At 56.3% G+C, this 25,745-nt stretch overlaps 1 protein-coding gene across 2 annotated transcripts in view; it reads right to left on the bottom strand.

Annotated features, from left to right (window-relative positions):
- Positions 1 to 25,745, bottom strand: part of LOC146822549 (uncharacterized) — a 249,153-nt gene that overhangs the window by 107,220 nt on the left and 116,188 nt on the right. For both annotated transcript variants that reach the window (XM_085613666.1, XM_085613667.1), the window contains exons 6-7: positions 18,617 to 18,724; positions 9,473 to 9,571 (exon numbers count right to left, since the gene is read on the bottom strand). In XM_085613666.1, the coding sequence (XP_085469792.1) occupies positions 9,473 to 9,571; positions 18,617 to 18,724 (207 nt within the window). The remainder of the gene's footprint in view (positions 1 to 9,472; positions 9,572 to 18,616; positions 18,725 to 25,745) is intronic.

Below are 25,745 nucleotides of genomic sequence, written 5' to 3'. Positions count from 1 at the left end.
AAGGGGAGGCACAAACCCAGGCTACAGAGGGCAAGAGGGAGGGGTGGGGTCACTTACCTAGGCTAGAGGGCAGAGGGACACAAACCCAGGGTACGGTGGGCAAGAGGGAGTGGGCGGCGGCACAAACCCAGGCTACAAAGGGCAAGGGTGGGCAGGGGCACAAACTCAAGCTACGATTTAAAGAGGGAGTGGGCACAAACTCAAGCTACGGAGGGCAAGAGGGAGGAGGCAAGGGCACAAAATCAGGCTACTCAGGGCCGAAGGAGGAAGCAGGGGCACAAACTTAGGCTATGGAGAGCAAGAGGGAGGGACGGGGCACACACCCAGGCTACAGAGAGCAAGGGGGGCACACACTCAGGCTACAGAGGGCAAGAGGGAGGGACGGTCACACACCCAGGCTACAAAGAGCAAGGGGTTATATAGGAAAAGCAATGGTTCCTTTGGAATAGTATACTATGAGGTTGTGATACATAAGCACAATCACGATATAGAGGGTTATATAATGGCAGAGCACGAAGGAACCACTAACACACCGATTACAATCAATCAATCAAGAAATTTGTATAGCATGCTACTCAATGGTGACAAGTGCCTGGGTGACCGTCTTCCTGGTTTCGGTGGGGATCCATCTGAAGATCTTTCGGAGCATGCGTAGGATGTTGAAGCATGAAGACGAGACGGCGTTGACTTGTCTGGTCATCGACAGGGAGGAGTCCAGGATGAAGCCCAGGTTGCGCGCGTGGTCCGTTGGTTTGGGTGCGCTGCCTAGTGCCGGGGGCCACCAGGAGTCGTCCCAGGCTGATGGTGTTGATCCAAGGATGAGGACTTCCGTCTTGTCTGAGTTCAGTTCAGTTTCAGGTGGCTGTTCTTCATCCACTCGGCTACTTCTTTCATCCCTTCGTGAAGGTTAGTTCTGGAGTTGGCGGGGTCGTTGGTGAGGGAGAGGATCAGCTGGGTGTCGTCGGCGTAGGAGATGATGTTGAGGCTGTGTTGGCGTGCGATGGCTGCGAGGGGGCTCATGTACACGTTGAAGAGGGTGGGGCTGAGTGATGAACCTTGTGGTACGCCGCAGATGACTTTGGTGGCCTCCGATCTGAACGGGGGGAGGCGGACTCTCTGGGTTCTTCCGGCGAGGAACGAGATGATCCACTCCAGTGCCTTTTCTTGGATTCCGACGTTGCTCAGGCATTTAACCAGGGTGCGGTGGCGGACAGTATCGAACGCTGCGGAGAGGTCCAGGAGGATGAGGGCCGCTGTTTCCCCGTTGTCGAGCAGGGTTCGGATGTCGTCCGTGGCTGCGAGGAGGGCGGTCTCGGTGCTGTGATTGGCTCGGAAGCCGGACTGTGAGTGTGGAGCTTTCCATCGTCGGAGGGACATCGGGGACATCGGGCTGGAAGGGTTGGAAGTGTTCCTGGAGCACTGGTTCCGGCCCCGCCGGCAGTTTGCGTTTAAGAGGAATTTTGTAGGGCTCCTCTTCCCTAACTGGCGTTATTTTGCGCTTGTGGAGCATTAACCTGCCAGTGTCGGCGTCGATAAATTGTGGCCCCGAAGAGTCTTGCTCCGTAAGCCCAGAGGTGGTGGACTGTGTGTGGAGGACACGTGTCCGAATTTCGAATAGTTTCGGTGCCGAGGGCGGTGGCAACCCAAACGTAATGTTGGTTGGCTCAGAGTGCGCTTTAGAGGGTTTGGTCGTGTCGGGACCCGAGATAGAGTGGAGGGTTGCCCGGTCACGGATGCGTTGCAAAGATGCGGAGACCTGCTGCACAGTGAACGCAGCTGGTGGTTTGGTGGGCACCGTAGTAGTAGGCGTTGAGGCCGGCCCCGACTTTTTTGCAGGAAGGGGGTCATCGGTCCGAAGGGAGGTATTGACACTTGACGTAGTCGAGGACTTAGTCGGCGCCGTTGCGCTAGATGTTGACGTAGCTGGGGCGGCCATTTTAACTGCGGAGGTTATGGGCTTCGATGTCGGCGCCGAAGGTGTTGGTGCCTTGTGGCGCCCGAGGGCTTGCCTTTTCGGGGTGGCAACCGCATCCGCCGCGGTGAGCTCGGCACCGAAGTCTCTTTGTACGCGGTCGGAGCCGACGACCTTTCTCGGCATCGGAGTAGTGGATGGCTTCGACGTCTTCGATCCGACCACCACCAGTTTCACTTTCGTTTTCGAAGGGACTGGAGCGATGGTTGGTTTTGGGTTTAAGAACCCGGTCGTCTTCGGTAATATTGGCTCTTGCAAAGTGTGCGAGGCCGGACCGGAAGGCGGGGCCGAAGAACTATGTGTTTGATCTCGGGTAAGGCCCGAAGGCGATCCCTCGACCGGAGACTTATGACGACGTACTGTTTCGGCCTCCGTTTGGACGGATTGGCCTAGCTCCTCAGGAGAGCTGTCTTCTTCGGCCCCGTAGGCCTCGTCGTAGTCTCCTACCTCATCGACGGTTTCTTCACGTTGAAATATCACTTCGTCGTCTTACGATCGGGAATCATGTTCGAAAGCGGGGCTAGAGACTACTTCTTCCACGCTCTCGGCGTCCTCGTCCTCGGTGCTGAATATGTTGGTTGGAGCAGGCGCTGCTTGCTGCGCCGCCAGTCTCGCTGCCCGTCGATTCCGCAGAGTCTTCTTGGATCGGAATCGGGCACAGGCCATGCATTTCGATTCGTCGTGATCCGGCGAGAGACATTTATTGCAGACTGGGTGGACGTCGATATGTGGGTACTTCGCGTGGCATAACAGACACCTCTTGAATGGAGTCCTCGATTCCATTGTCGATTGAGCTTCGATGTTCGGACCAAACCGATCCGAAAGTTGGAAGAAGGTGCGGAGCACTAAAGTAAGTAGTCGACACCGAACGGTAACTGTACCGACGAAAACTAAAGGCCTTTTGGCCTAAAACTGAATATTCCTAAGTTGAGCTAAGATAGCACATCCGAACCCAATGGCGGAAAAAAACAATCTAAGGATGGAGACGATGCCCATGCGCACTGTAGTCCAGGGGAGGAGCCACCTATCTCGTGATACTTCGAAGACTCTTCCAGGACAACAATGTGCAATCATCCGGACCCAACACTAGGCGGCGATCTATGCACAGATATGAATTCAGCAGCCCACATGCCTCGAACGTTATGGTCTCCCAGGTTTGAAGGAAGTCCTGTAGTCTGCACCCGACCGGAGTGGAATGGTCTGGGGGGAGCGGGGGAAAGTCATTGTGTGGGCGGTGTGGCAGAACGGGCGGTATTGGTTTTGCCCCTGCCTTTATTATTGTTTCCTCGATATCCACCTCTTTGGTAGCCATTTGTGAAGGTATTCTGAGGAGGGGACTTATAGGACGTGGAGGCGTTATCGGAAGAGTAACCTCTGCCAGAGCCTCGAAAGGAGGAACGGCGAAAGGAGCGTCTAGGGGTGTGTGATTGTAGTGCTCCCATAGACTTTGCCGTATCTGTATCCTTCTTCATTTTTTCCAGGGCTTCGTCTACTTTTGGGCCAAATAGGTGTTGTTGGTCAAAAGGGTGGTTTAATATAGATGCTTGGACCTCTGGTTTAAAGCCTGAGATCCTGAGCCAGGCGTGGCGGCGAAGCAGAACACTGGTGTTTATAGCCCTGGACGCTGTGTCTGCTGCGTCAAGTGCACATTTAATAGATGTGTTGGTAATAATCTTTCCCTCTTGTATCAGTTCATGAGCTCTATTCTTATATTTCTCAGGGAGATGCTGCATGAGAGCCTCCAGCTCATCATAGTGCGCTCTGTCGTACCGCGCCAGCAGCGCCTGCGTGTTGGCGATGTGCCACATATTGGCAGCTTGCGAGGCAGTGCGTTTGCCTGACGCGTCTAAGAGCTTGGACTCCTTATCAGGTGGTGGAGCCTCACCAGATGACAGAGTTGGAGCGCTTCCTAGCTGTGGATACCACTAATGAGTCTAGGGGCGCAGGTCCTTTAATATAGACAGGATCCGTGGGGGCTGCCTTGTACTTCTTTTCTATTCTGGGGTTTAAGACCCTAGCTCTGACGGGGTCTTTGAAAACCTCTGTCGCATGTTTGGTCACCCCTTTAAGCATGGGTAATATAGCGGTAGATTTATCTGCTATGTCAAAAGTGTCAAGTAGGAAGTCTTCCTCAACTGGATCACTGTAACTCCACCCCATGATAATGTGCCGCCCGTTGTAAGAGGTGGTGGAACCCCAGGGAGTCCTCTGGTGGGGATGGGCTGGATGGATAGAGATCATCCTGAGGCACATCTGGGACATCTGGATTGTGATAATCCTCCCATGGGTCAGGTGTTCCTGGAGGAGTGGGGTCCTGCGGGGCATCTGTTGGATCATAGAATGGATCTCCTTGGTCATCAGGGTCTGGAGTTGGAGAGCGATGAGGCAAGGGTGGAGAAGGTGGGGGCGGAGATGGAGGGAGTGGAGGAGGTGGAGGAGGTGGGGAGGGTACTCTGAACGGGGATGTGGCAGAGTCCTTCCGTTTTGGTGGTGGAGGAGGAGTTGGTTTGTCCAAATGTCTTTTCTTGGAAGACAAAATTAAATGTCCATTCCTTGGATCCTTTGTTAAAGTCTTTTGAAGAGGATCCGGCGTGAAAAGCTCCTCCGGCACCGATTCCTCCATTGGTGCCGATGTTTTCGGAACCGACGGCTTCGTTGGTTTATCCGCGCCATGCTTTCTCGGGGTGTCCGATTTTTTGGTCGGCGCCGAGGCAGGCTTCGACACGGAAGCGTCGGTGCCGACGGATTTGTGTTTGGTCGGCACCGAGAGGCCAGGTTTCGACACCGATGGCTTCGGAACGGAGCTTGTTTTCTTCGGTGCCGAAGAATGTTTTTCGGCGCCGCTTGGAGGCTGGCTCGAGCCCGAGCCGCCAGGAGACTTGTGATGCTTTTTCACCGGGCCCGAAGGTGGGGTGATGGAAGCAGTAGGCTTGGTTTTCCCTAGGCCCGGAGGCGAAGGGGTAACCGGAGTCTCTTTCGGTATGGGCGCGGGAGTGGGAGGGGGTAGAGTACTCACGACCCTCTGCGTCGGTGTGATCTCCTCCACGTCGGAGTCGTCGGCCTCGGAAGCGCTGACGACATCGTCCTCCTGTTCGGTGTGCTGCTGTCCCGAAGCTCCGGTGTCTTCTCCGAAGATGTCAGGTGGAGCCGAGGTCGATGAGTGCGCCATGGTGCGTCGAGCTCGTCGATCCCGAATAGTCTTTTTCGAACGAAAAGACTTGCAGGCGGGGCAGTCTCGGGCCTCGTGTTCGGGAGAGAGGCAGAGGTTGCAAACCTGATGGAGATCGGTGTGGGGAAATTTAGACCCACATTTTGGGCACTTCTTGAAGGGAGTCCTTTCCATCGGCCGAGACCGGAGTCGAGATAGGCCCGAAGGCCGCTGCCGATGCCTGGAATCGAAGAAGTGCCGAAGAGAGAGATGAAGAAGTCGATTTCGTCTAAAGAATCTCGATGGACGAGGATTTTTCGTCGAAGGTCGAACTGGGAGTGTTCGAAGCCGGAGCACGAAGTATTACATCCGAGCCCGATGGCGGAAAAAAACAATCTGAGGATGGAGGCGAAGCCCATGCGCAGTACGGACCGAAGGAGGAGTCACCGAACTCGTGACTTCCAAAGACTGTCCAAGAAGAAAAACAAACTGCAAACATCCGGGCCCAACACCAGATGGCGATCTATGCACAGTGTATAATCTGCAGCTCATATGCCTCGAACATATATGTATTTTTTTGTATATGCTACGGGTTCCCGCACGTGGGCAGAGATAATTCAGTGCTTATGACTATTGATGAGCATCCCCTGGAAGAGAAAAGCGATATCGCAAAGCACTGAAAGAACAAAACTTAAATGAGAAACAACTCCTAAGGTCCCCAACCCCCTCTCATACAAAGCAGCTGTCCACCAAGTACAACCCCCACATAAGATTATCAGATTCAAAACTCCCTATAGCCATAGATGTCTGCAAAGTGATAAATGTGTGAACATCACAGGGGGGTGGCAACGCTATGTCATACCCCTGCATCCTGTTGGAGGAAAGTTAGAGCAGTTTTGCTACAGCTGCGTTCCAATCATGGGACTCGTATTTTAGAAGGTACCAGTATAACAGCGCTGCCAATGACTGCAGTAAGTGACCTCTATATGCATGCTTACAATTCAGAGGTCAACCAGATGGAAAGAGGTCCTCGCTGGCACTGGAACGGACATCCGGCGGAGATCTGCCAGGGGAGCCCTGGCGGGAGCCCTGTTTCTCAGAATATTGTCTGCAGAAGGTTTGCACATCTGTCGGGTTATAAAAGATGTGTGGTTTGCCGTTGTCCACCCAAAGGCAGACTGGATAGATCATGCTGTGTCGAACGGTGGCCTTTTCTCCCATGAACTTGCGTCGAGCCAAGTGCACCAGACAGAAAAGTACAGAAATATGGATAATGTGGATCCTTGCCAGCTCAATGGGCCCTTTTCTCTTGCCAATCTCAAAATGATATCTCGTTCCCTGAAAGTGAACAGCCATGCAATAAGCGTTCTAAGAGGGCAGTCAGGGTTAGGGTGCGGTCCAAGCGAGCGGTGGGCATGTTCAACTATAAATGTGGCCGTGAAGGATTCATTGCCGAACAGATCTGTCAGTAGGTGTGCCACGAATTGATCCATACGCCCAGTATTCGTGGACTCTGGTACACCCAAAACCCAAAACTCGCAGGTTATTGTGCCTGCTCCTTGCTTTCAAGTCCCAATTTTTCATGGCTATTGTTTTCATTAGTTTCTCAAGTCTGTCCAGCTTTTTTTGTTGATTAAACCGCGTCGTCTCCTAAGTCTGACACTCTGCCCTCCGTCGTGTCCAATCTATGTTCGAGTCGATCAGTGCACTCTCCCACCATGTTTAGCTGACTATCAGCGTGTGGAACCTGCCATCGAGTGCCTTGAAGCCCGACCACAATACCGCCATTAATGCATCAGCGCTCGTTGGCGGAGCCCCCTCTGTGGTAGGCAGCACAACACTCAGCCATTTACTGGTGCTCCAGTTTTTTAATGTATGATAGGGCATTCAGCGCTGTTTACAATCTCAGCATGCCATTCCAAGCTGGTTGTGTGATGTTTTATCCCAGCCCCACTGCGCCCAGTCTGAACCAAGGCTCGTCCGTCCTCAGCTGTACTAAAACCTGTGGCTCAATATGGTCGGCGGCACCATGAATAGGGTCGTAAACAGGGGGTAGGAGGGCACTCCTCCCCGCTCAATGCCTCGATCTGTTGGTTGGCGAATCCTGATGGGGAGGAATCCACCACCGACCCCCAGGCAGTCCTCCAGGAGCCCCGCACAGCCACTCTCGCCACTTTTAAGCTCGTGCATCCCGGGCCTTCACCACGCCACCAGAGTAGGCCGCAGTTTGGCCCCGCGCCTTCATCCGGGTGTTAGCAGCACTTTACCAATGCTCCTCTTCCCTCAAAGCAGACAGGACCATGGAACATGCGTCAATCTGATGGGCAGCTTGTTATTACTTAGGGATGACGGCCATTAAGCCTGTACTGGCTGGGATTCACATGGATGCTTACGGAGCTTCAACTCTACGCGTCCATTACGGTCGGCAGCTTGGCCATGCCCCCTTGCCCCCTTGACTGGTACATAGGGCATGTTACACAAGAACCAAGTTCATCAAATGAGAACGACGGAGACGCACAAATGCCTGATGGGCTGCGGACAAGGAGGAAAGCTACTACACACACCGTGGGGCTGTCATGGGGTTGGGTACTACTGGAATCGGGTGTCGACTGGCTCTCGCATATCACCGGGGAAGAAATAACCATGGGCATAGCGCTGGCAACCCTAGGAATATGGGGAGAGCAGACATTGCTCAAGAACACTCTGTTGTGCAATATGAGCCTCATGGTGGCAAGAAGGGAAATTGTGCAGCTATGGGGCGGCAGAAATACCCCAACAGTAGAACAAAAAGGCAGCCAACATGGGCGGGTGCATGATAACAGAACAAGCATTTGCAATGCAATAGGTCTCGCATTTGCAAAAGTTTAAGCTATTAGCATTGTAAATAACAATGCCTTTTATTTCTTTTTAAAAACCAAAACATAAATAAAGGGCATTGTCATTTAGAATGGCAATAGCTCAAATCGCGTAAATGCGAGATCTATTGCATCGCACGCTCTGACACAAGGAGCACAGGTTGTAAGTCCCATTTGCCTGAATTGTGTGCTCCTGAGCAATACGCGTTTTTCCCCCTTATCTCCGTTATTTGCCTAAACTGCAAGCCCTTGGAAACCACTGGCTTTAAGCACTGAATAAAAACACAAAAACGGACGATCTGTTTCTTCATCAGATTGCAGGCTCCCCGAGACCCAAAAGCCACAATAGACACTTGAAGGATGAAAGGCACAAACCACATTTGGTCAGAGTGGGTCCCAATTAATGTAGATTTTCATTCGCACGGACGGTTATTTCTGTTAATCTATACAAGCACATCAAGGGCTGCAATTTATGAGGGATAGATTTCCAACTTCTTCCTAAACGTTGGTGAATCTGTATTAAATGCACTTTTTTACCTGAGCATAGGGATTGAATCAGCCGAAGTGGAACGTTTAGACGCTTAATGGGGTAAGCGTTCTTCTCATGTACAAGGCTAACATAGGGGTGAGGGTGTGGCGTAACCACTAAAACTGCTGCCTTTGGCTTTTGGAACTGAGGAGCCAGGTTCGAGTCCCGGCGCTCGTTAAACAGAATGTGATTCTGAGCAAATTACATAATCTACCCGGCCTAAATCCTTGTACAATTAACTGCTGCTTCAACTGGTGCTCATGTAAAGTGCTCCGATACCTTCAGTTCGCGTTGGCGTTTAGTAAAATGACTTGATCAACAGGAGTGGGAGGAGATAGGAAGCACAAGCAGAGGGAAGGGTAAAGCAGCACGAAGGAGCCAGAGGGCATGGAGAGTGTAAGCCCAAAAAAACAAGCAGGAAGTCGGATAAGGGAGGGGGTGGCAAATGGTGTTCACTTTTGCGGCCGCTTTGATTTTCTCAGTGGCCGCGCGGCTCACTAAGAACATCAAAGCAGCCGAGAAAGTGATCACGCAAGCTGACAAATGGTGCGCGCGCAGGGCGCACATGCACTGTAGTTGGCGGCCTGATAAGCACTAGTTTGCACTTCCAAATCCCGCTTTCTATAGCTCTCGCCAGAGCAGCGCTAAAGCGCTGGCTCAGGCGAGACCTAAAAATCAGTCTACAAAGCCCGGGGTTGCCCGATGAAAACTGAGAAAGAACGGGGCCCGTGGCAAGAACACAGATATGAAGACTAACTTCCAGGTGCAGGAGAATTGGAGAAAGACTGGCAGCGGGGTGAATCATAGGGCCTGGGAAAATACACTGTGAACCAACTCCAGAGCATTGAAAAGACGTGTGGATTCATCCGGGCGAGGGGAGGCCTGTGAAGTGGCTGCGAGACGTGTTTTTGTGCAACGTAAAAGATCAATAAAAAGAAGTTTTAAAACATTTTCCTTTTCCATCTTACCTGTGGACGCGTACTGTCCACACGGCTGGGACTCACCGAAGGAGGACTCGTCTTCCTGCTTTATCCACAAGGACAGCTCGTGGTTGAACACAGGGCAGCCTGCAAGAGACAGCACAATGGGTTCTTCTAGGAGCTTGAATTGTTTTCATCGACGCGTATTATACTTCACTTTCTATAATCAAACACGACCTGTCTTTGAGGGAAGCCGTTTCAAGACAAAAGAAAGTTAATCTGTAACAAACTTTCATCACCCAAACTGGCAACTGACTCCACTTTTCTCCGAGCGCGCTGTTAGTTGTATGAAACTCTTCCAATAAAACAATTTAGCAAGGATTTTGAGATTCTCTCATCAAGAAGCCAAGTTCACCAACAACTGCCATTACCCCTCCACTCACTCTCTCAGAGAGCCCGTTTAACAATGGTTTATTTAGAGTTTGCTTGAAAAATAGAGAACATTACAATCTTCCATTTTTGGTTTAAAAGCATGAAATACAAACACACCTCTGCCTGAAATGACTGTCAAAACAAGTTGCATAAGAACAGCGAATAAATGATGAACATGAGGGAGTTAGGAGAAAGGGTCAGAGTTCCCAGTACTGCTGACATCTACTAATAAAAAGATGCCCAAAGATGTCTCTTTAAGAGCTGAGAAATGGCAGTTTGGGCACCAAGTTTTTGTGAATCTGGCCATGAAGACGAAGCTCGTGAATCGGGGTAAGTTAGAGACGGGGCAAGCGCTGCCTTGATACTGAGGTCAGAGGGCCGGGTCTTCACACAGGGATCTGGTAGGAGCTCTTGGAAGCCCTTAGGTTACAGCAACAGCAGGAATGCCCTGTCAGGGCTCAGGGCTCCCTTCTACTGCCCCGCTCTCCCCACTCACCACCCATCCACCACTCATCAGCTCAATCATACAGGGACTGGGGTTCACACAGGATACTACACTCACAAAGACCAGGCCCATGAAGTAGCATTGCTGTCACTGATGCAGCCCGTGCAGGCCCCACGGGCGAGAGCACAACCTGTGTCGATGCAATTGTTTATTGTGCCGCTCATTCAGATTCTTCTTGCTAGGACCAACTCTCTTAATTTATTTCTGCTGGAAGGATGCAGTGTGTGTGTGGGGGAGGGGCTGTTTAAGGGGTAATGCTCAAGGAGAGCATAGTAGACAACGACCACCTGTGGAGCAGCAGCATTGAGAGGCGCACCCTATACACAGGCGGGCTGAGGAGGAAGAGAACAGAGTTGAGCAGGTCTGTCCTGTGCCAGACACACACACACACACACACACAGACACACACACACACACACACACACATACACACAGACACATACACACAGACACACACACATACACACACAGACACACACACTCTGGGCCGGTCACCCCACCGTGCACACTCCCCGTGAGTGAGCCCGCTCCCGCCGCCACTGCTCTCAGCTGTGCTCCCGGCCCCGACCGCCGGAACTGCTTCTGCACCATCTGTATTTTTCTCCTGCTAACCTCTCTGCATTTTGCCTCCGTGTAACCTTGCTTGCTCTCCTCCTACTCTCCCCTGTTATTTCACTGCATTTTGCCTCCGTGTAACCTGCTTGCTCTCCCCTGTTATTGTTCTGCATTTTCGCCGTTTCACTTGTCTTTTCCTCTGTGTCTCCTTCGTCCGCTGCTTCCCCCTCACTGCTGTGCCCAGCCCCTGCCGTGTTTCCCGCCACCTCCCCGCCGCTGCCCCCCTGCGGCCCCGCACCCTTCCCTCGCTCGCCATTCCCATTCGCCACCCCGCTCCCGCCTCCCAGCTGACCCTCCCTCGCTCCGCCCCCCACGCTCCACATATGGCAGAGTGGCGAACGCGCAGCGGGCGTGCTCGAAGCGCGCCGAAGGTGCGCCAAAGGTAAGCCCGTCTGCGCCCGTCCGCGCCTGGACCGCGCCCAGTGCCAGGACCCCTGGCCCCTGCAGACCCCAGCCCACCCGCCTGACTTACGACGCGACCGACCTCAACGCACTCAACACCGGACGCACCCCTAGATGCTGCCGAGCCACCCCGAGACGGGCTTACGGACCCTTCAGCTGCCACGCCTGCAAGTTCGCCTGCATCCGGACCTGCACCACACCCACACCCGCCAAGAAGAACACCACCAGCAACCACCTGAAGTGCATCCTTCTCAACACCCGATCCATCCACAGACACGCCATCCAACTCTGGAACCAGATCGACACAACATCCCCAGACGTCGCCTTCCTCACAGAGACCTGGATGAACGCCTCCTCAGCGCCAGACATCGCTATCGCCATCCCGGACGGATACAAAATCACCCGGAGGGATCGCACCGCCAACCAGACCGGAGGCGGCATCGCCATAGTCCACAAGAACACCATCCGCATCACGACCACCACCGACGACACCCTCAAAGCCGCCGAACACCTGCACTTCCAGATCCACACCGACCCCAAGACCACCCTCAGAGGCACCCTCATCTAGAGACCCCCAGGACCACGCGCACAGTTCAGCGAAGACATCGCCGACCTCATCAGCCCGCACGCCCTCCCCTCCGCTGACTACATCCTCCTCGGGGACCTCAACTTCCACCTGGAGAACAACAACGACCGCAACACCACCACCCTGCTTGACAACCTCGCCAACCTCGGACTCAAGCAGCTGGTGACCACCCCCACCCACCTCGCCGGACACACCCTCGACGCCGTCTTCTCATCCAGCAAAGACATCGCCTTCAGCCACGCCACCGGACTCCACTGGACGGACCACAGCTGCGTCCACTTCAGCTTCAGAAGGACCACGATCCACCACCACCAGCGACAGGTCGCACGAAGAAGCTGGAACAAGATCAAGGCCGACCAACTCGCCGCCTCCCTGAGCCAGCACCCTCCCGCCAGCTCAGCGAACCCCAGCCAGGCCGCAAACAACCTGACGAAGTGGATCAGCAACTGCGCAGACGACCTTGCCCCACTGAGGAACCCGCCCAGCAGACCCGGCAGCAAGCTGGCCCCATGGTTCACCGACGAACTCAAGAGCTCCAAGAAGAACTGCCGAGCCCTCGAGAGAGCCTGGAGAAGAGACCCAACACCTGACAACATGACCACCCTCAAGCTCGCCACCCGAAAGCACCATCAATTGATCCACGCCACCAAGAAAACAGCATTCAAGGAGCGGCTGGACAACAACGCACACAACAGCAAGGAACTCTTCAACATCGTGAAGGAGCTCTCCAACCCCAACGCCGGAAACAACGACATCACACCATCGCAAGAACTCTGCAACTCCCTCGCCTCCTACTTCCACAACAAGATCGCTGACATACACAACAGCTTCAGCACACAACCAACGCTCCCCACGACCGCACCAACGCCACCCACCACCACCCTCCACGCCTGGACCCCGATCAGCACCGAAGACACCATCCGCACGATGAACTCCATCCACTCCGGATCCCCGACCGACCCCTGCCCCCACCACATCTTCAACAAGGCCGACGCTGTCATCGCACCCCACCTGCGAGACATCATCAACACCTCCCTCGACACCGCCACCTTCCCGGAGAGCTGGAAGCACGCCGAACTCAGCGCTCTTCCAAAGAAGCCATCAGCCGACCTCACCGAACTCAAGAACTTTCGCCCCATCTCACTGCTCCCGTTTCCCGCTAAAGTCATCGAGAAGACCGTCAACAAGCAGCTGGCCGCCTTCCTCGAGACGAACGGATCCCTCGACCCCTCGCAGTCTGGCTTCCGGGCCAACCACAGCACAGAGACCGCCCTGATCGCAGCCACCGACGACATCCGAGCCCTGCTCGACAACGGAGAAACAGCGGCCCTCATCCTCCTGGACCTCTCCGCGGCCTTCGACACTGTCTGCCACCGCACCCTAGTACAGCGCCTCAGCAACGTCAGAATCCAGGAGAAGGCACTGGAATGGATCACCTCGTCCCTCGCCGGTAGGACACAGAGTCCGCCTCCCCCCGTTTAGATCAGAAGCCACCGAAGTCATCTGCGGCGTTCCTCAAGGCTCCTCGCTCAGCCCAACCCTCTTCAACGTCTACATGAGCCCTCTCGCAGCCATCGCACGCCAACACAACCTCAACATCATCTCCTACGCCGACGACACCCAGATGATCCTCTCCCTCACCAACGACCCCGCCACCGCCAGAACCAACCTACACGAAGGGATGACAGAAGTAGCCAAGTGGATGATGAGCAGCCGCCTGAAACTGAACTCGGACAAGACGGAAGTCCTCATCCTAGGATCTTCACCCACCGCCTGGGACGACTCCTGGTGGCCCCCCGCCTTGGGCAGCGCACCCAAACCAACAGACCACTCACGAAACCTAGGCTTCGTCCTGGACTCCTCCCTCTCCATGACCAGGCAAGTCAACGCCGTATCCTCGTCCTGCTTCAACATCCTGCGCATGCTACGAAAGATCTTCCGGTGGATCCCCACCGAGACCAGGAAGACGGTCACTCAGGCCCTCGTCACCAGCCATCTGGACTACGGCAACTCCCTCTACGCCGGAACCACCACCAAACTCCAGAAGAGACTCCAGCGGATCCAGAACGCCTCAGCCCGACTCATCCTGGACATGCCCCGTCGCAGCCACATCTCCGGACACCTGAGAGACCTGCATTGGCTCCCGGTCAGCAAGAGAATCACCTTCCGTCTCCTGACCCACGCACACAAAGCATTGCACAACCAAGGACCAGCATACCTCAACAGCCGCCTCAACTTCTACGCTCCCACACGCCACCTTCGTTCGACCAGCCAAGCCCTCGCCGCCATCCACCGGATCCGAAGAGCCACCACAGGAGGACGGTCCTTCTCCTACTTGGCCGCCAAGACTTGGAACTCCCTCCCGTCCCACCTCCGCCTGACCCAGGACCACCTCGCCTTCAGGAAGCAGCTCAAGACCTGGCTGTTCGAGCAGTAGCGGACAATGAACCAGTTGCACCATGAGGGTCGGGTACAGCAGGCAGGCTGGCAGGGTTGGTGCCAAGTCAGTCGTGCTCCTCGGTTCATGGGGCAGCAGTCTTCTTCCACTCCTTTTGTGTCCAATAAAATCTGCAGTCCTAGTATTAGGGCGTCCCCTGTATACTCAATTTAGGGGTAATAATGGGAGTGATGGGTAATGGCCAATAGGCTACTTGCCCCTGGGGCCTCTACACCCCCGGGATGACCACTTCCTGTGGGGAGCGGTCATCACCCTGTCCCAGAATTCCTAATTCTGACACACACAATATGGTGAAATCTCCAAAGTTGCATTCACTTCAACTGGTCATCCTAGGGGTGTGTCCAGCCTGGCAGTACTACACGCCTCCTACATAGCTAATTCCCCCCCCCCCACTTGTCCTGGTGCCAGATAGCTTCAGGGCAGAGAGGTCAGCATCCTCTCCTGTGAGAGAAGTCAGTTTTGCATACCAAAAGGCGATAGGCTCTTTGAAGCCCCCTGCCTTGGAATGCTAATTTTACCAGTCTTCCCGGAGGAAGAGGTGATAACTCCTCTCTCCAGAGCAGGAATTGTTTCTGACCGGAGAGCGAAGGCTCTCACCCCTGGGGGCTATAAGCTCATCGGTTGCTTCAGGATGGACTGAACCTGTCAGCTAGCACACCAGAGGGCTGGTGCATTTCAGGAGGTACCTCTAAGGTACCCTCTGCGAGCACGTATTAATAAATCCATCACTGGAATCGGTATGGGTTTATTAATACAAGATGTTTGATACCAAACACCATATTTTCAGTGAAGCCATCCTGTAGCTGGGTAACTAGTTTTGACAGTGCCCAGTACATACCTTAAAATGGCTTCCCACCTCGCTTGCAATATCTAGCAACAGAACTAGGCATCACAGGGGCATATCTGCTTATGCAGATATGCCCTCATATAAAATATAAGGCACCTTGCCTTAGGGCTCAAAGGCCTGCTGTAGGGGTGCCTTGCATATATTAGATGCAGTGACTTTGAAATGACACACAGGGGTGCTTTGTACCATGTCTCACATCCTGCCATGGCAGTCTGTGTGGAACTTGTATGTAGGTCCCTTAGGGTGGGATAAGAAATGCTGCAGCCCGTAAGGACCATCTTTAGTACCCATGCGCTAGGTACCTTAAGTACCATTTATTAGGGACTTACAGGGGTGCTAAAGCCATTTGCCAATTGTAGCACACTAAGAGAAGACCGTGTTTTAGGGAAGGAGCACTGGCACGGAGGTCTGGTTAGCACGCCTCCGTACTCTGTCAGAGTCAAACATCAGCATCAAGTAGCTGAAAAGGGGGGGCTGGTTCACCACAACAAAAGCTCAGTTCCCTACAGTGCCCTGTGACATATTAAAAATGATCAATTCTCTATGGGCGGCTGCATGCTTGTGGTGCAAACGGTCTCAAAAGATGTCTCGGATTAACATATGCAGGCAAAGATGAAAAGATGTGGAGGATTTAAAATATATTTCCCTGCCTAAAATGTAAGGTCTGTAAAAATAGCAGTAAGGTGTGGGATTGTGAGGTCCCCGGGAAGGAGAAACATAAAAAGATTCTAAAGCTACCTAATGGTAACTCTGAATTCACAATTTACTGTCTAACGTGTCCCTGTGGGAAATGCTATATAGGGAGCACGACGCATCCCGCCCAAAAGAGAGCGCTCAAACATATGTGGACAATCACAAACCGGGACCAGTCTTATCCGGAAGCCCGACATTTCAAGACAGAACACAACAGTAATAGGGACCCTCTCAAATTCTTTTGTCTAGACCAGGTACAAAAAGATGAAAAAGGGGTCAGAAACAAAAACCTTGGGACCCTGGAGTCATGACCTGTATTCCTTTGATTGTTTTTAACAGACATGTTTGAAATGGACGCTGATAATTGTATATGGAATGTCATTTATGAGGCATTGCTGGTGAGTGAATAGGCCCATCCAGGGCACTAAATATATATATATATACTTGTGTGTTCTAAGGCAGCAGAGTGAGGAGACAGGCTGCACAGAGTCCCACCAGCGCACAACTATGGGTTCAGAGGCAGCCGAGTGAGGACACAGGCTGCACAGAGACCAGCGCACACCTATGGGTTCTAAGGCAGCCGAGTGAGGAGACAGGCTGCAAAGAGACCAGCGCACACCTAATGGGTTCTAAGGCAGCTGAGTGAGGAGACAGGCTGCACAGAGACCAGCGCACACCTATGGGTTCTAAGGCAGCTGAGCGAGGAGACAGGCTGCACAGAGACCAGCGCACAACTATGGGTTCCAAGGCAGCCGAGTGAGGAGACAGGCTGCACAGAGACCAGCGCACACCTATGGGTTCTAAGGCAGCTGAGTGAGGAGACAGGCTGCACAGAGACCAGCGCACACCTATGGGTTCTAAGGCAGCTGAGCGAGGAGACAGGCTGCACAGAGACCAGCGCACACCTATGGGTTCCAAGGCAGCCGAGTGAGGAGACAGGCTGCACAGAGACCCACCAGTGCACACCTTTGGGTTCTAAGGCAGCTGAGTGAGGACACAGGCTGCACAGAGACCAGCGCACACCTATGGGTTCCAAGGCAGCCGAGTGAGATGACAGGCTGCACAGAGACCAGCGCACACCTATGGGTTCTAAGGCAGCTGAGTGAGGAGACAGCCCGTACAGAGACCCACTAACCAGCACACACTTGTAGGTTACAAGGTAGCAGAGTGAAAGAACAGGCTGTGCAAAGTCCCATCAGTACACAATTTCGGGATGGGTTCGAAGGAAGTTGTGTGAAAGGACGGGCTAAGAAGAGGCCCATCAGCGCATGCTTATGATGTGGGTTTTATCGCAGTTGGAGCGAAGGGACAGGCTGTAGAGAGACCCATCAGCACATATGTGTTCTGTAGTTTCAAAGGGAAAGGCGTGAATGACAGTCTGCTGATATCACTCTCACTGCATTCCGACAATCCCTGCAAATGTGCATGAAGACACAGGTTGTGCAGAGATGCATCAGCGGGGATTGTCCGAATGCAGAGTGAAGACACCGGTTGTGCAGAGATCCATCAGCGGGGATTGTCCGAATGCAGAGTTTAGACACAGGTTGTGCAGAGATGCCGAATGCAGAGTAAAGACACAGGTTGTGCAGAGATCCATCTGCGGGGATTGTCTGAATGCAGAGTAAAGACACAGGTTGTGCAGAGATCCATCTGCAGGGATTGTCCGAATGCAGAGTACAGGCAGACTGTGCAGAGATGCGTCTGCAGGGATTGTCCAAATGCAGAGTAAAGACACAGACTGTGCAGAGATGAGTCTGCAGGGATTGTCCGAATGCAGAGTAAAGACACAGACTGTGCAGAGATGCGTCTGCAGGGATTGTCCGAATGCAGAGTAAAGACACAGGTTGTGCAGAGATCCATCTGCGGGGATTGTCCGAATGCCGAGTGAAGATACAGGTTGTGCAGAGATGCATCAGTGGGGATTGTCCGAATGCGGAGTACAGGCAGACTGTGCAGAGATGCGTCTGCAGGGATTGTCTGAATGCAGAGTAAGGACACAGGTGGTGCAGAGATGTTTTCTGCAAACTTGCTTACTGGGTGGGTTCTAGAGCAGTGAGAGTGAAAAAAAAAAAAAAAGGTTGTACAAACAGTGCAGACCGATAAACATGCGACTGAAGGACGGATTCTACCTTCCAATGTGGCAGCACACAAATGTAAATGTAAATGTAAATGTAAATGTGCAGATATTTATATAGCGCAAATCACCAACCGGTCTCTAAGCGCTTGCTTAGGGAACCCGTCCTGGTATTCCCCTGTGAGATAACCCAGCAGGGCATCCACAAGGTGAAAGCCAGGCATCCCGCCGCGAGGGGCCATTGTGGAGATTAAGCAAGCCCCGAGTCGCAGAGTGTGAACCCATGAATCGAGTATGCACTGGAGCAAGAATTATCGCGTCCATGGACAATTTATGGACTCAAGACCCAGCAGAGCCGGGAATTGAACCCTGGTCCCAGGCTGACCTCTGCTTCCAGGTCTGCCTACTCTAACCAGTGAGCCACACTTCTCCACAACACTTTTAAGCTCTCATATCAGAGATGGAGGTTGTGACATAAAACGTTTGACGTCATCAGGGTTTTCCTGAAGCTCCTCCATGAAATACAGAGAACAAAAAAAGTAACGTTTAAATACAAACTAATACAAGCACAGCGACTCACCTGTGCTGGGGCTCGTTGTGCCACTGGCCCGCCCCCGCTGTTCGGGATGGTGTGCGTCTGCCTCGTTTTTAACATTCTCGGACAGGACCAGAGGAATCTGTGGCTGCTCTGCAAGTTACAAAGAAGGCAAAACAAAATGAACAACATGTAATTTAAAGTATTGAAGCACAGAGCACAAGGCCTTATGATTAGACATATGAAACATGGGCAGCCAGTAAAAAAGAGAGGGGGAGGGGAAGAGCAAGGAGGCGAGGGAGGGAGAAAGGAGGGGGAGGGTGGGAGCAAGGAGGGGGAGGGAGCAAGGAGGTAGGGAGGGAGTAGGATGGCAGGGAGGTAGTAAGGAAGAGAAGGGAGGGAGCAAGGAGTGGAAGGGAGGGAGCAAGGAGGGGAAGGGAGGGAGCAAGGAGGGGAAGGGAGTGAGCAAGGAGGGGAAGGGAGGGAGCAAGGAGGGGGAGGGAGCAAGGAGGGGGAAGAGTGAGAGCAAGGTGGGGGAGGATGAGAGCAAGGAGGGATAAAGAGCGAGCAAGAAGGGGAGGGGGAAAAGATGGAGGGGAAGGGTGGGAGCAAAGAGGTGAGGGTGGGAGCAAAGAGGTGAGGGAGGGAGCAAGGAGGGGGAAGTGTGACAGCAAGGAATGGATGGGTGGGAAGAAGGAGGCGGGCAGGAGCAAGGAGGGGTAGAGTGGGAACAAGGATGGGAAGAGTGAGAGGAAGGAAGTGAAGAGAGCGACCATGGAGGGGGATGGAGCGAGCAAAGAGGGGGGAGGGTGGGAGCAAGGAGAGGGAGGGTTAGAACCGGGAGGGTGGGAACAAGGAGGGGGAGGGTTAGAACCAGGAGGGGGAGGAAGCGAGCAAGGAGGGGGAGGGAGTGACCAAGGGGAGGGAGTGACCAAGGAAGGGGAGGGAGTGACTAAGGAAGGGGAGGGAGTGAGCAAAGCAGGGGAGGGAGTGAGCAAAGCAGGGGAGGGAGTGAGCAAAGCAGGGGAGGGAGCGAGCAAAGCAGGGGAGGGAGCGAGCAAGGAGGGGGAGAGAGCGAGCAAGGAGGGGGGAGAGAGCGAACAAGGAGGGGGAGAGAGCGAGCAAGGAGGGGGAGAGAGCGAGCAAGGAGGGGGAGAGAGCGAGCAAGGAGGGGGAGAGAGCGAGCAAGGAGGGGGAGAGAGCCAGCAAGGGGGGAGGGAGCTAGCAAGGGGGGAGGGAGCTAGCAAGGGGGGAGGGAGCTAGCAGGGGGAGGGAGGAAGGAGGGGGAGGGAGCAAGAAGGGGCCTTGCGAGCAAGGAGGGAGCGAGCAAGGAGGGAGCGAGCAGGGAGGGGAAAGGAGCGAGCAGGAAGGGGAAAAGGAGCGAGCAGGGAGGGGAAAAGGAGCGAGCAGGGAGGGGGGGAGGGTGAGAGCAAGGAGAGGGAGTGTGAGAGCAAGGAGAGGGAGGGTTAGAACCAGGAGGGGGAGGGTGGGAATCAGGAGGGTAAGGGTTAGAACAAGGAGGGGAAGGGAGTGAGCAAAGCAGGGGGAGGGAGCGAGCAAGGAGGGGGGGGGAAGAGAGCAAGGAGGGGGAGGGAGAAAGCAAGGAGGGGGAGGGAGAAAGCAAGGAGGGGGAGGGAGAAAGCAAGGAGGGGGAGGGAGAAAGCAAGGAGGGGGAGGGAGAAAGCAAGGAGGGGGAGGGAGAAAGCAAGGAGGGGGAGGGAGAAAGCAAGGAGGGGGAGGGAGCGAGCAAGGAGGGGGAGGGAGCGAGCAAGGAGGGGGAGGGAGCGAGCAAGGAGGGGGAGGGAGCGAGCAAGGAGGGGGAGGGAGCGAGCAAGGAGGGGGAGGGAGCGAGCAAGGAGGGGGAGGGAGCGAGCAAGGAGGGGGAGGGAGCGAGCAAGGAGGGGGAGGGAGCGAGCAAGGAGGGGGAGGGAGAGAGCAAGGAGGGGGAAGTGTGACAGCAAGGAATGGATGGGTGGGAAGAAGGAGGCGGGCAGGAGCAAGGAGGGGTAGGGTGGGAACAAGGATGGGAAGAGTGAGAGGAAGGAAGTGAATAGAGCGACCATGGAGGGGGATGGAGCGAGCAAAGAGGGGGGAGGGTGGGAGCAAGGAGAGGGAGGGTTAGAACCGGGAGGGTGGGAACAAGTAGGGTGAGGGTTAGAACCAGGAGGGGGAGGAAGCAAACAAGGAGGGGGAGGGAGTGACCAAGGAGGGGGAGGGAGTGACCAAGGAGGGGGAGGGAGTGACCAAGGAGGGGGAGGGAGTGACCAAGGAGGGGGAGGGAGTGACCAAGGAGGGGGAGGGAGCGAGCAAGGAGGGGGAGGGAGAGCGAGCAAGGAGGGGGAGAGAGCGAGCAAGGAGGGGGAGAGAGCGAGCAAGGAGGGGGGAGAGAGCGAGCAAGGAGGGGGAGAGAGCGAGCAAGGAGGGGGAGAGAGCGAGCAAGGGGGGAGGGAGCTAGCAGGGGGAGGGAGGAAGGAGGGGGAGGGAGGAAGGAGGGGGAGGGAGGAAGGAGGGGCCTTGCGAGCAAGGAGGGAGCGAGCGAGCAAGGAGGGAGCAAGCAGGGAGGGGAAAGGAGCGAGCAGGAAGGGGAAAAGGAGCGAGCATGGAGGGGAAAAGGAGCGAGCATGGAGGGGTAAAGGAGCGAGCAGGGAGGGGAAAGGAGCGAGCAGGGAGAGGGGGGGAGGGTGAGAGCAGGGAGGGGGGGAGGGTGAGAGCAAGGAGAGGGAGGGTGAGAGCAAGGAGAGGGAGGGTTAGAACCAGGAGGGGGAGGGTGGGAACCAGGAGGGTAAGGGTTAGAACCAGGAGGGGGAGGGAGTGAGCAAGGAGGGGAAGGGAGTGAGTAAAGCAGGGGGAGGGAGCGAGCAAGGAGGGGGAGGGAGAGAGCAAGGAGGGGGAGGGAGAGAGCAAGGAGGGGGAGGGAGAGAGCAAGGAGGGGGAGGGAGAGAGCAAGGAGGGGGAGGGAGAGAGCAAGGAGGGGGAGGGAGAAAGCAAGGAGGGGGAGGGAGAAAGCAAGGAGGGGGAGGGAGAGAGCAAGTAGGGGGAGGGAGAGAGCAAGGAGGGGGAGGGAGAGAGCAAGGAGGGGGAGGGAGAGAGCAAGGAGGGGGAGGGAGAGAGCAAGGAGGGGGAGGGAGAGAGCAAGGAGGGGAGGGAGAGAGCAAGGAGGGGGAGGGAGAGAGCAAGGAGGGGGAGGGAGAGAGCAAGGAGGGGGAGGGAGAGAGCAAGGAGGGGGAGGGAGAGAGCAAGGAGGGGGAGGGAGAGAGCAAGGAGGGGGAGGGAGAGAGCAAGGAGGGGGAAGTGTGACAGCAAGGAATGGATGGGTGGGAAGAAGGAGGCGGGCAGGAGCAAGGAGGAGTAGGGTGGGAACAAGGATGGGAAGAGTGAGAGGAAGGAAGTGAATAGAGCGACCAAGGAGGTGGATGGAGCGAGCAAAGAGGGGGAGGGTGGGAGCAAGGAGAGGGAGGGTTAGAACCGGGAGGGTGGGAACAAGGAGGGTGAGGGTTAGAAACAGGAGGGGGAGGAAGCGAGCAAGGAGGGGGAGGGAGTGACCAAGGAGGGGGAGGGAGTGACCAAGGAGGGGGAGGGAGTGACCAAGGAGGGGGAGGGAGTGAGCAAAGCAGGGGAGGGAGCGAGCAAGGAGGGGAGAGAGCGAGCAAGGAGGGGGAGAGAGCGAGCAAGGAGGGGGAGAGAGCGAGCAAGGAGGGGGAGGAGAGCGAGCAAGGAGGGGGAGGAGAGCGAGCAAGGAGGGGGAGGAGAGCGAGCAAGGAGGGGGAGGAGAGCGAGCAAGGGGGGAGGGAGCTAGCAGGGGGAGGGAGGAAGGAGGGGGAGGGAGCAAGAAGGGGCCTTGCAAGCAAGGAGGGAGCGAGCAAGGAGGGAGCGAGCAGGGAGGGGAAAGGAGCGAGCAGGAAGGGGAAAAGGAGCGAGCAGGAAGGGGAAAAGGAGCGAGCAGGGAGGGGAAAGGAGCGAGCAGGGAGGGGGGGAGGGTGAGAGCAAGGAGAGGGAGGGTGAGAGCAAGGAGAGGGAGGGTTAGAACCAGGAGGGGGAGGGTGGGAACCAGGAGGGTAAGGGTTAGAACCAGGAGGGGGAGGAAGTGAGCAAGGAGGGCTAGGGAGTGAGCAAAGCAGGGGGAGGGAGTGAGCAAAGCAGGTGGAGGGAGTGAGCAAAGCAGGGGGAGGGAGCGAGCAAGGAGGGGGAGGGAGAGAGCAAGGAGGGGGAGGGAGAGAGCAAGGAGGGGGAGGGAGCGAGCAAGGAGGGGGAGGGAGCGAGCAAGGAGGGGGAGGGAGCGAGCAAGGAGGGGGAGGGAGCGAGCAAGGAGGGGGAGGGAGCGAGCGAGCAAGGAGGGGGAGGGAGCGAGCGAGCAAGGAGGGGGAGGGAGCGAGCGAGCAAGGAGGGGGAGGGAGCGAGCGAGCAAGGAGGGGGAGGGAGCGAGCGAGCAAGGAGGGGGAGGGAGCGAGCGAGCAAGGAGGGGGAGGGAGCGAGCGAGCAAGGAGGGGGAGGGAGCGAGCAAGGAGGGGGAGGGAGCGAGCAAGGAGGGGGAGGGAGCGAGCGAGCAAGGAGGGAGAGGGAGCGAGCGAGCAAGGAGGGAGAGGGAGCGAGCAGGGAGGGGAAAGGAGCAAGCAGGGAGGGGAAAGGAGCAAGCAGGGAGGGGAAAGGAGCAAGCAGGGAGGGGAAAGGAGCAAGCAGGGAGGGGAAAGGAGCAAGCAGGGAGGGGAAAGGAGCGAGCAGGGAGGGGAAAGGAGCAAGCAGGGAGGGGAAAGGAGCGAGCAGGGAGGGGAAAGGAGCGAGCAGGGAGGGGAAAGGAGCGAGCAGGGAGGGGCAGGGAGCGAGCACGGAGGGGCAGGGAGCGAGCACGGAGGGGCAGGGAGCGAGCACGGAGGGGCACGGAGCGAGCACGGAGGGGCACGGAGCGAGCACGGAGGGGCAGGGAGCGAGCACGGAGGGGCAGGGAGCGAGCACGGAGGGGCAGGGCAGGGAGCACGGAGGGGCAGGGCAGGGAGCGAGCACGGAGTGGCAGGGCAGGGAGCGAGCACGGAGGGGCAGGGCAGGGAGCGAGCACAGAGGGGCAGGAGCGAGCAAAGAGGAGCAGGGAGCGGGCAAAGAGGAGCAGGGAGCGGGCAAAGAGGAGCAGGGAGCGGGCAAAGAGGAGCAGGGAGCGGGCAAAGAGGAGCAGGGAGCGGGCAAAGAGGAGCAGGGAGCGGGCAAAGAGGAGCAGGGAGCGGGCAAAGAGGAGCAGGGAGCGGGCAAAGAGGAGCAGGGAGCGCGCAAAGAGGAGCAGGGAGCGGGCAAAGAGGAGCAGGGAGCGAGCAAAGAGGAGCAGGGAGCGAGCAAAGAGGAGCAGGGAGCGAGCAAAGAGGAGCAGGGAGCGAGCAAAGAGGAGCAGGGAGCGAGCAAAGAGGATCAGAGCAAGGAGTAGCAGGGGGTAAGCAAGGAGGGTTGGGAGCAGGGACGGAAATGGAAGGAGGGGAAGGAAGGAAGGGGAAGGGTAACAGCAAGGAGTGGTTGGAACAAGGAGGGGAGGGTTAGAGCAAGGAGTGGGAGGGTGTGAGCAAGGAGGGGGGAGGGAGCGAGCAAGGAGGGGGGAAGGGACAAAGTAAGGAGGGGAAAGGGAGAAAGCAAAGAAGGGGGAAGAGAGACAGCAACGAGGGGGGAAGAGAGACAGCAACGAGGGGGGAAGAGAGACAGCAACAAGGGGGAAGGGAGGAAGCAAGGAGGGTCCGGGAGCAAGTAAGGGCGGGCAGGGAGCAAACAAGGAGGGGCATGGAGCGAACAAGGAGGGGGATGGAGCAAGCCAGGAGAGGGAGAACGAGGGGTGGGACAAAGAAGGGTGGGAGCAGGGAGGGAAAGAGGAAGGAGGGGAAGGTAGCAGGGGAAGCAAGGGAACAAGGGGGAAGGGTGACAGCAAGGAGGGTTTGGAGGAATGAGGAGAGAGGGAGCAAAGAGGAAGGGTGATAGCAAGGAGGAGGAGGGCGAGAGCAAGGAGTGGTAAGGAGCGAGCAAGGAGGGGAAAAGAGGGTGCAGGGAGGAGAAGGGAGCTAGTAAGGAGGAGCAGGGAGCGAGCAAGGAGGAGCAGGGAGCGAGCTAGGAGGGGTGGGAGCAGGGAGTGAAAGTGAGGAAGGAGATGAAGGAAGGGAAGACAGGGAGCAAGGGGGAAGGGTGAGGGGAAGGAAGTGAGCGAGGGGTAAAGGGCGAGCAATGAGGGGTAGGGGGTAAGCAAGGAGGGGTAAGGGGAGAGCAAGGGGAAAGCAAGGAGGGGCAGGGTTAGAGCAAGGAGGGGAAGTGTTCAAGAAAGGAGGGGAAGGGTGCGAGCAAGGAGGGGAAGGGTGCGAGCAAGGAGGGGAAGGGTGCGAGCAAGGAGGGGAAGGGTGCGAGCAAGGAGGGGAAGGGAGCGAGCAAGGAGGGGAAGGGAGCGAGCAAGGAGGGGAAGGGAGCGAGCAAGGAGGGGAAGGGAAGAGGAAGAAGGGGAAGGATGCAATTAAGGAGGGGTAAGGCCCGAGCAAAGAGGGGAAGGAGGGAGCAAGTATGTGGAGAGGTCGAGAAAGGAGGTGGGGAGGGAGCGAGAAAGGAGGTGAGGGAGGGAGAAAGGGCAGTAGGGGTGAGGACAGGGAGGGGTGGGAGGAAGAAGAGGGGCAAAAGCAAGGAGGGGTGGGGAGGGAGCAAGGAGGGTGGGGAGGGAGCAAGGAGGGAAGGGAGAGAGCAAGGAGGGAAGGGGGAGAGCAAGGAGGGAAGGGGGAGAGCAAGGAGGGAAGGGGGAGAGCAAGGAGGGAAGGGGGAGAGCAAGGAGGGAAGGGGGAGAGCAAGGAGGGGAGGGGGAGAGCAAGGAGGGGAGGGGGAGAGCAGGGCGGGGAGGGGGAGAGCAGGGCGGGGAGGGGGAGAGCAGGGCGTGGAGGGGGAGAGCAGGGCGTGGAGGGGGAGAGCAGGGCGTGGAGGGGGAGAGCAGGGCGTGGAGGGGGAGAGCAGGGCGTGGAGGGGGAGAGCAGGGCGTGGAGGGGGAGAGCAGGGCGTGGAGGGGGAGAGCAGGGCGTGGAGGGGGAGAGCAGGGCGTGGAGGGGGAGAGCAGGGCGTGGAGGGGGAGAGCAGGGTGTGGAGGGGGAGAGCAAGGAGGGGAGAGGGAGAGCAAGGAGGGGAACGAGCAAGGAGGGGCAGGGTGGTAGCAAGGAGGGGAAGGGTAAGAGCAAGGAGG

The sequence above is a fragment of the Triturus cristatus genome, chromosome 6, assembly GCF_964204655.1.
Source record: "Triturus cristatus chromosome 6, aTriCri1.1, whole genome shotgun sequence".
NCBI classification, from domain to species: Eukaryota; Metazoa; Chordata; class Amphibia; order Caudata; family Salamandridae; genus Triturus; species Triturus cristatus.
The sequence above is the reverse complement of the archived record's forward strand: the minus strand, read 5'-3'. Positions and strand labels throughout refer to the sequence as shown.